This window comes from Nycticebus coucang, chromosome 20 (assembly GCF_027406575.1).
Source record: "Nycticebus coucang isolate mNycCou1 chromosome 20, mNycCou1.pri, whole genome shotgun sequence".
NCBI lineage: Eukaryota > Metazoa > Chordata > Mammalia > Primates > Lorisidae > Nycticebus > Nycticebus coucang.
Window position 1 is genome coordinate 25,345,695 of NC_069799.1, and position 10,041 is coordinate 25,355,735.

A 10,041-nucleotide genomic window follows, 5' to 3' on the forward strand; every position below is an offset into this window, starting at 1 on the left:
CCCGGGCTGGGTTCAAACCCGCCAGCCTCCGTGTTTGTGGTTGGCACCATAACCTCTGTACTATGGGCGCCTAGCCACATAAGGCACCTTTCACACAATCCATGATGTGGCTTTACCTTACAGGACTCTGACACACATTAGCAGACTAGAGGCAGTTTAGTATACATTCTGAAAGTGTTTTGTTTGCAAAATAGTGTGGCTATTTTCCAGCTGAAGCATTTTCCCCACATTACCTCCTAGGAACTTGTAATCACTTTCTGGACCTGAATCTGTCTGTTGTCTTGGAGTCTCTCTGGTGCTGTAACAATATTTTACCTTTAGTTTCAGGTCCCCCATCAGTTTTATAAAAACATCACCATTCTCGAGTGGCACCTGTGGCTCAAAGGAGTAGGGCGCCAGCCCCATATGCCAGAGGTGGCGGGTTCAAACCCAGCCCTAGCCAAAAACAAAACAAACTGCACTCTCTGCAGTCTCTTCAGCACTCTCCCTCATGGGACACATAAGCTATCTTTAGAAAAGCCCTGAAAAGCAAGTAGAGTTAATGCAGGTCTCTATTTTTCTTTTGAGAAAAAGTTTACTTTCACATGGACAATGCTGTTTTCAGGTGTGGAAATGTAACTGGTCTGAGCTGCTGGGACTACAGTTGTCTGCCACTCACCCCACTAATTTTTTCTATTTTTGGTATAAACAGGGTTTCACTCTGGCTCAGATCACTCTTGTATGCCTGTGTTGAAGCAATCCACTCACACATTCTCCCAGAGTGCTATGTTTGCAAACATGAACTACTGTACCTGGCCTGTATATGCCTCTTCACATTGTGGTCACCTGTTGGGCTGAAAATTTTCACTTCGCTTTTATAGTCCCTAAAATATAGTATATATTTCTTACTTATATGTATTTTGAAAATTATTAGGGCATTTGTGCTGTCCTGTGCCATCTTGCTACTGTGCTGGGCATAATTTTACAGACAAAATTTGTAATGTATATTTATTCAATTGTGATGAAAATCAATGGCATAATTTTCTATTTTTAAATTTCTTTCAGTTATATCTAATCATTCCACCCAGAGCAATTCACAAGTGCTGGGCATGAATATTTTATTACCGGAGATAATCCTGAGAAGATATGAAAATGATGGCCCTGAGAATTTAAACTCAATAAAAGACTGGGATAGGGTGTGTGAGTATAAGCAGCAGAACGTATGTTACAATGGACTAGATGAAAGTTTAACAGCTATGCATGGTAAAATCTACCAATGCAGTAAATGTTTCAAAGTTGTCAGAAAATTATCAAATGTAAATAGACATAAGATGATATATACTGGAGAAATAACATTGAAGTGTAAAAAATATGAAAAAGTCTTAAAACTATGCTCAAACGTCCATAAACATGAGATAACCCATTCTGTGGAAAAGCAGTACAAATGTAAAGAATGTTGCAAAGTCTTTAAATCTTGCTCAAGACTGTCTAAACACAGGGGACTTCATACTGCAGAGAAAATTTCCCATTGTGAGAATGATGACAAGTATCTTAGCCACAGCTCAAAGTATTATAACTATGAGACAATTTATAATGTAGACAATCCTTACAAATTTGAAGCATGTGACAAATCCTTTAACCATTACTCATCCCTATCTGTACATAAAAGAATTCATTCTGGAGAGAAACCCTACAAATGTGAAGAATGTTGCAAACCCTTTAAGGATTCCTCAACTCTTTCTGTACATAAAAGAATTCGTTCTGGACAGAAACCATACAAATGTCAAAAATGTGGCAAAGCCTTTAACTGGTACTCACATCTTTCTGTACATAAAAGAATTCATACTGGAGATAAACCCTACAATTGTGAAGAATGTAGAAAAGCCTTTAATGATTCCTCAACCCTTTCTGTACATAAAAGAATTCATTCTGGAAAAAAACCTTACAAATGTGAAGAATGTGGAAAAGCCTTTAAGGATTCCTCTATTCTTTCTGTACATAAAAGAATTCATTCTGGAGAGAAACCCTACAAATGTGAAGAATGTGGAAAAGCCTTTAATGATTCCTCTACTCTTTCTGCACATAAAAGAATTCATTCTGGAGAGAAACCTTACAAATGTGAAGAATGTGCAAAAGCCTTTAACCATTCCTCAACCCTTTCTGTACATAAAAGAATTCATTCTGGAGAGAAACCCTACAAATGTCAAGAATGTGGAAAAGCCTTTAAGGATTCCTCAACCTTTTCTGTACATAAAAGAATTCATTCTGGAGAGAAACCCTACAAATGTGAAGAATGTGGAAAAGCCTTTAAGAATTCCTCAACCCTTTCTATACATAGAAGAATTCATTCTGGAGAGAAACCCTACAAATGTCAAGAATGTGGAAAAGCCTTTAAATGGTCCTCAACCTTTTCTGTACATAAAATAAGTCATTCTGGGGAGAAACCCTACAAATGTGAAGAATGTGGAAAAGCCTTTAACCGCTACTCACACCTTTCTGTGCATAAAAGAATTCATTCTGGAGAGAAACCCTACAAATGTGAAGAATGTGGCAAAGCCTTTAATTATGCCTCTACTCTTTCTGCACATAAAAGAATTCATTCTGGAGAGAAACCCTACAAATGTGAAGAATGTGACAAAGCCTTTAATTATTCCTCTACTCTTTCTGCACATAAAAGAACTCATTCTGGAGAGAAACCCTACAAATGTGAAGAATGTGCAAAAGCCTTTAAGTGGTCCTCAAAACTTTCGGTACATAAAAGAATTCATTCTAGAGAGAAACCCTACAAATGTCAAGAATGTGGAAAAGCCTATGATGGGCACTCACAACTTTCTGTACATAAAAGAATTCATTCTGGAGAGAAACCCTACAAATGTCAAGAATGTGGAAAAGCCTTTAACTGGTCCTCAAACCTTTCTGTACACAAAAGAGTTCATTCTGGAGAGAAACCCTACAAATGTCAAGAATGTGGAAAAGCCTTTAACCGGTCCTCAAACCTTTCTGTACACAAAAGAATTCATTCTGGAGAGAAACCCTATAAATGTGAAGAATGTGGAAAAGCCTTTAAGAATTCCTCAACCCTTTCTGTACATAAAAGAATTCATTCTGGAGAGAAACCCTACAAATGTCAAGAATGTGGAAAAGCCTTTAACCGGTCCTCAAACCTTTCTGTACACAAAAGAATTCATTCTGGAGAGAAACCCTATAAATGTGAAGAATGTGGAAAAGCCTTTAATGATTCCTCTAAACTTTCTGTACATAAAAGAATTCATTCTGGAGGGAAACCCTACAAATGTGAAGAATGGAAAAGCATTTAACCGGTCCTCAACCCTTTCTGTACATAAAAGAATTCATTCTGGAGAGAAATATTAGAAATATGAATAGTGTGGCAAACCCTTTAACTCACGGTCAAACCAGCCTTTACAATAAAAAAAAAAAATGAGATAACATGGAAACCCTAGAAATATGAAGAATCTGGCAGTACCTTACTTGGTTTTCATAACTTATGAAGCTTATTAGAATTTACACTGGCGAGAAATCCTACAACTGTGAATGGTATGGCGATGCACTTAAGCAGAGCTGAAACTTTACTAGACGTAAGAAAATTCATATTGGAGAGAGATCTTACAAATGAGAATAATATGGCAAACGTTTTAACTGATTCTTGGCCCTTAGTAAACACAAGAGAAATCATGTCAGAGAAAAATCATAATATGAAGGTGTGTGGAAGCTTTATACCAGTAATTCTAGTTTTCTGTATACAGTAGAATTCATGTTAAACAGAAAAGCTATAAATGTGAAGAAGGTGACAAGTGTTTAAATTCTTTTCAAACGTTTCTCTATGAAATTTATGACAAAGAAAACCCCTACAACTGTGAAGACAATGTTGAATCTTATAACCAGGGTTTATTTCTCGTACTTTTCTAATCATAATTCATAGGAAAGAAATACCCTGCAAATATTTCAATGATGTCTTAAAGTTGTGTTTATCCTGTTTGGTAGGACTAGGGAGAGACAGGGGCAGATGGTTCTAGGGCATCCCTTGTCCATAATAAGAAGGAAGAAAATTACTAGAGTGGGTTGCCAAGAAAGAAAAGCATTTCAGGAAAATAATTTCAAGCCAGAAGTGTACTTGTCAAGAATGCTATGGAAAATATTCCTTCATAGGCAGAAAGTTGGAACAGATAACTTCAAGTTACCACAACTGTGGTATGTGTGGAGTTCAATACAGCCAGAGTTTAAAACACAATGTATTAAAGAAAAAAAAGTATCTGTAATTATTCAGACACCTCATGTTTAAATCTATCTACTTGTTAAAATTGTACAAAATACTACATGGCCATTGTAGATGGTTACAGAGTATTTTCAAAGAAGAAAATTGTGAGAGTTGTAATAAAATTGTTATTAACTTCTATTTTCAACAGTTTTAAAATAAATTTGATTTTTCTGGAAAAAAAAAAGAAAAGCATTTCAGGAAGGCTTTCAAAAACTAAACTGATGTTTGCTTTACAAAAATGACTTGCAGAGCTAGAGAAACCCCAGTGTGGAGGTATGGCCAAAGCCACAAAAACAGGTCTTTGCAGCATGCATACAAGTAAGGTGACAGTAGCCTCAAGTGACCCATTTTCATAAACACAGTAAAATTCTTAATACTTTTATCACAGATTACAAATACTATGACAACTTCTAGAAATTGCTTTACAGGGGTAGAAATGGGAGGACAGTCCATTCCGGAATTTGTCCCCCTTTCCAGTAAAAATAGTAAATATATTACCACCACCCCCACTGCACCACTTAAGATAGATCGGAAAATTATCATGAAGGGGAAAAATCTCACTAACCCAAGGTATTCTCCACTTGATAAGGTAGATGTCTCCCTTCTCTGGAGTGTACTGTGCTTTAATAAACTTTGGCCTTTTGCTAACTTGTATCTACTGGTTCTGCTCATTTGTTACGCTGTCTTGGTACCAGTAACTATGCTGTGTCACCTGGAACCAAAAACCAGGGAACACACACTTGACATCTGTTCCCCATATGTGACATTTTAGTGCCAAAATCTGGGAGGAAAGTGTATATTTTCAGCAAGATAAGGTAATGGAACATTAGACATTCTGAATTCACGCTGCCTGATGCACATTACTTATTACACTTACAGCTCTCACTCTTTGCTTTCCAGGTAATGTAGCTCCTTACCCTTGCTCCATTTTCCTTCATTTTATTTTATTTTATTTTATTTATTTATTTTTTTTTATTAAATCATAGCTGTGTACATTGATATGATCATAGGGCATCATTCACTAGCTTTACAGACCATTTACCAAGTTTCACATATATCCTTGTAAGATGCACACCTGGTGTAATTCCACCAATCCTTCCCTCCCCTCCCTTTCCCCCTTCCCCCTATTCTTTTTATTTTGTAGAGACAGAATCTCACTGTACCGCCCTCGGGTAGAGTGCCGTGGCGTCACAGGGCTCACAGCAACCTCTAACTCTTCGGCTTACGCGATTCTCTTGTTTCAGCCTCCCGAGCAGCTGGGACTACAGGCGCACGCCACAACGCCCAGCTATTGTTTTGTTGCAGTTTGGCCGGGGCTGGGTTTGAACCCGCCACCCTCAGCATATGTGGCCGGCGCCCAACTCACTGAGCCACAGGTGCCGCCCCCTTCCCCCTATTCTTAGGTTGTACCTGGGTTATCGCTTTCATGTGAAAACCCTAATTTAGTTTCATAGTAGGGCTGAGGACATTGGGTACTTTTTCTTCCATTCTTGAAATACTTTACTAAGAAGAAAAAATATGGAATGCTTCACGAATTTACGTGTCATCCTTGTGCAGGGACCATGCTAATCTTCTCTGTATCGTTCCAATTTTAGTATATGTGCTGCCAAAGCGAGCACTGTTTTTTTGTTTTTTGTTTTTTTCATCTCCACAATGCGCATCATCTCCCAGTTGGATCTAATATTGGAAAGCATACAAAGGGGCCTCTTGCTCCACAAACAAAACATTAAAGTACATTTTTAAGGTCTTGATAAGGAGAATTGGGATGAAGAGACACAAGAGAGAGCCAAGTCAGCATCAGTCCCCAAGAGCAGTACGAAGCTTTTGAAATGCTTGCTACCACTAGGAAAGAAGTTTGTCAGGAACAGAGTTACTCTAGGGTCAGGCAAGAAGCCACCAGGCCAGAGCCTTTCCCGCATCATGACAATGGGTTCCTGGAGTCAGGAATGGCTCAGGAAGCAGCCTCTGCTGGGACCATCCCCTCAGTACTAGAGAGATGCCCTGGAGGTGACATTTCCCTCCCCTGGAGATAGGGGATCAAACTTGATTTCCAGACCTTGTGAAATCCCTGAAGCAGCTCTCAATTTCTGAAACTCTTGTGGTTTGGCGGACACACTCCAGCTTCAGCACAAGGCCCACTTTCAGATGCTGGGAAGGCTGGTTGTTGGGTAGTTGTCTCTTTGTGTCACAGTAAACAAACTGATGTTCATAACATGAGAGCCACCCCTCTGCTCTTCCTGAATATTCTGGGACTCTCTTTCTCTCTCACATCTTTCTTTAAAATGGAAGGCAAAATATAAACCTATAGGGTACTCTATACTCTAAAATCCCTCTGCTCCCTGGTTGATGATGCCTTGTTTATTTTTTTCAGTGCTTTCCAGCTGGCCTACCCGATTGTTTGATGAAGTCTAAACTTTAACCTAGAGACCGAAATCCTGTAAAACCACCTTCCCAGGTCTTTAAATAGAAAAGAATTAATGGGGTTTGCATTTTCGTTCAAAGCAGGAAAAAAACTTAAAGCAAGAAGAAACCAGTATGTGTTAGAGAGATGTGAAGAAACTCATGAATATTAAGAAACATGGGCGGCAAGTCACACTAAAAGGAAAGACAACGATTTTGTGTATGACAAAATCTAATAACAATATTTCTCCTAAAATAAGTGATGGTTTAAGAAGAAAATATATATATGTGTATATATATATATATATATTTTTTTTTTCTTTGAGACAGTCTCAAGCTGTGGCCCTGGGTAGAGTTCTGTGACATCACTGCTTACAGCAACCTCAAACTCTTGGCCTTAAGCGATCCTCTTGCTTCAGCTTCCCAAGTAGCTAGGACTAAGGCGCCCACCACAACACCCAGATATTTTTGATTATAATTGTCATTGTTTGGCAGGCCCAGGTTGGATTTGAACCCGCCAGCTCTGGTGTATGTGGCTGGCATCTTAGCTGCTTGAGCTACAGGCGCCGATTCAAGAAGAAAATTTTCTGACAAACATAGGGCTTCACCATGTCAGAAATGGTCTATATAAGGGATAACATTTGGAAAGGTAAATTATGAAAAATGTTGTATGTGACCAGGTTGGCCTAACTGAAAAGGGAACGTCCAGGTAAGTGTTAGTTTTGTTTTGAGAATTTGTTTAAAACCTCATCAGGTTGCTGTATATTTGCTTAAAGTGACAAAGATCAATTATTGAGCATCAATCTGCCACAACAGTGTTAAATCTGCTGCTTTGTATTTTATTCTACCTGCCTGAAGCTATATTTCCTTAGTTATGGGTTTTGAGATCACTACTCAAGGTTATGAGTTACTCCTTTGAAAATGAAGCAAAGAAAAATAGGAGTCAACTTTATCCTAAAACACTAGCCTCTTTTTCTTACTGCCTGACTGACATTTTAACTCCTTCCTCTGTCTTTAATTCACTCTGCACACCTCTTGGCTTTTTGTTGCTAAGATAAGATGACAGACTATTTATGTGTGACTGGTGCCATCCTTGAACAACATATTTTTTCTTTCACAAGAAATGACAAAACTAGACCATTTCTGGTTGTGGTACAAACTGGGGACTACCTGCTCTCTTTGCTGCCCTTTTTGAGTTGTGACTTTCTCAATCAAGTAAGGTGTTTGCAATGGATTTTTCCCTGCTGCATCAGTGGTGTCTCTTTTATAAACCTGTAGCCTTGATCTGCTCTTGGTAAGCTTTAGTTAGCCACCCCTCAAGTGGAGGCAAATGGTCTGTGTTTAATCTCCTCACAGACTCCCTGAAAAGATTCAGGAAGACACCCCAGATTCCTCTCAGTCTGAATCGATGGACAGCTCTTTCACTGTGGTCAGTAGTAAAACTCCTGGCAGACAGGGAGGTCATGTGAACAAGGGGACTTCGTGACACAAAGGCTAAAAAGAGGCACCCAGGCAGAGGTAAGTTGGAAAGTCAGGAATTCAGTGTTGAAAGTGGTTGCATGTTTGTTAAGGGAAGCCACCTGCCACTGGAATCTGACCTTAGGACTCTGAGTGAGAAAATGCAGATCTCAGCCTACTCTGGCAACCTGAGATGGGCACAACATTGTCCACAGGTAATACTTGGTCCATGGCAATGATGTCTTTATGGGCATCCAACTATTTGGTACAATGTCTCTAGGGATGCCCAGTGCAAAGTGTAGTCTACCCTCTCTACCTATGGAAGGCTGTTGGCCAAGACTTTCTAAGAAATACTAAGGCTACATATTTATTGTTTAATACTTCACTCTCCCCTCTGGGTGAAGAATCTGGTTCTGTAGCAGGAGTGACTGGACAGCGGGACCACAAATTCTTTCGATGCCTGATTTCCTTGTCCATTGTTGGGGAGAGAATTATTGTCTAAATTAAATACTCGGGATTATTGATTCTCTAGACAACAATATCCTTCCCATGAAGGTAGTCTATGAACACTCCTGGTAGCTGTTTACTCTAGTGTCTGGAGGATGGGGAGAAATGGCCAGAAGAAATCCACATCCAGGTAAATTTCTCTATCTGGGAAGAGTTTCCCCCTGGAAAACCTCGGGACCACCGCAGTAGAGATTCACTTAATACCAAAAATGTTCACACTCTCTGAAACAGGAAGCATTAGTAGACATAGCCCCATTGATTGACAAATTTATGAGATATGGCTTTCACAAGTTTGTGCTGTTGAATAACATGCTACAAATACAGTTGAAAGTCAGTTACCGAAATAGCAAATGGTAATAACACTTTTTAATCTTTTTTTTGCTAAAAGTTAATGTCTTTAATTTATCATGTGCCTTATATACATTGTTTTGAAATTATTTTGTGAATTATTTTGTTATAGGTAAGTCAATCATGAAGTAACTCAAAGACAGGCTCAACACCTTAATTACTATGTATTTTCAAACTGGAGCTGACCACAGAAGCTTCTATTTGCACAGCCTATGGGACCGAAAGATATTTTTATCCCCAATGCTTTCTTGGAAAATAAAAAGAGTAAAAATACATTATTCCAAAACATCAATTAACATGTTCAGAAATTGCCATTTAATTTTCTACTCATAGAGTCAAACACAGAAACTTTCTTTAACTATTGCCAGAATAGACAATTTTTATTAAAAAATCACTGTTCAGTGGTGAAACCACAGGCTGTATAAGATTTGTAGGGCAAGCAGAGATTATTATAGTTACATGAGCAAATTTCTAATATCTAATCCTGATTTCTAATATCTGGTTAGATTAAATGGGTAGTCATTAGAAAGAACTGAAGGTGATACTAATTAAAATACATTTATAATAACTGTATAATACATATGATTTAGATATAATGAATATACCTAAGCACACACATATAAATGACCTTTCTAAAAAAAAGTAATAAATGAAATCTAAAATTAAATTATAGGGTTATAGGTTAATTTATAATTTAATTATACAGTTATAGGTTAACTAATGACTCCATGCTAAACCTCACAGTTAAAGTATTCTATAGTGGACATACCCGCTATTTGACAATGTGAATGCTGCTTTCTTGGCACTGTTGTTGTTATTGCTTGATATTGTGATGCACCAACCATCTGTTTACTTTTCTGAATGTATTTGTCTTCATTTGCTCTTTGTAAGGATTTTGTTTCTAGTCCTTGTCTTGAACATTGTTATTGTTGTTGAATTTTAAGCCTTTTTCATTTTGTGAAGACAAAGGGTGGAAACCTTATATGTATATGGGTTTCATATGTATATGTAAAAGGAAAATAAAAGTAAGACATGTATATGTATATGTAAAAGGAAAATAAAAGTAAGACACA

The 10,041-nt window shown here is 38.0% G+C and overlaps 1 protein-coding gene and 1 non-coding gene across 6 annotated transcripts in view; one reads left to right on the forward strand and one right to left on the reverse strand.

The window, feature by feature from the left end:
- Positions 1–10,041, forward strand: part of LOC128573103 (zinc finger protein 729-like) — a 30,898-nt gene that overhangs the window by 7,351 nt on the left and 13,506 nt on the right. The window contains exons 3-5 of one of the 5 annotated variants that reach the window (XR_008376311.1): positions 1,045–3,575; positions 8,012–8,173; positions 9,675–9,781. Coding sequence is in view for 1 of the 5 variants with exons in the window: in XM_053573296.1 (XP_053429271.1) it covers positions 1,045–3,296 (2,252 nt within the window). In the remaining 4 variants the exon portion in view is untranslated. The other 4 variants (XR_008376309.1, XR_008376310.1, XR_008376312.1 and 1 more) reach the window with 4 other exon arrangements.
- LOC128573278 (U6 spliceosomal RNA) lies at positions 5,768–5,874 on the reverse strand. The gene has a single exon (XR_008376421.1). It is a non-coding gene; the product is annotated as a U6 spliceosomal RNA (small nuclear RNA).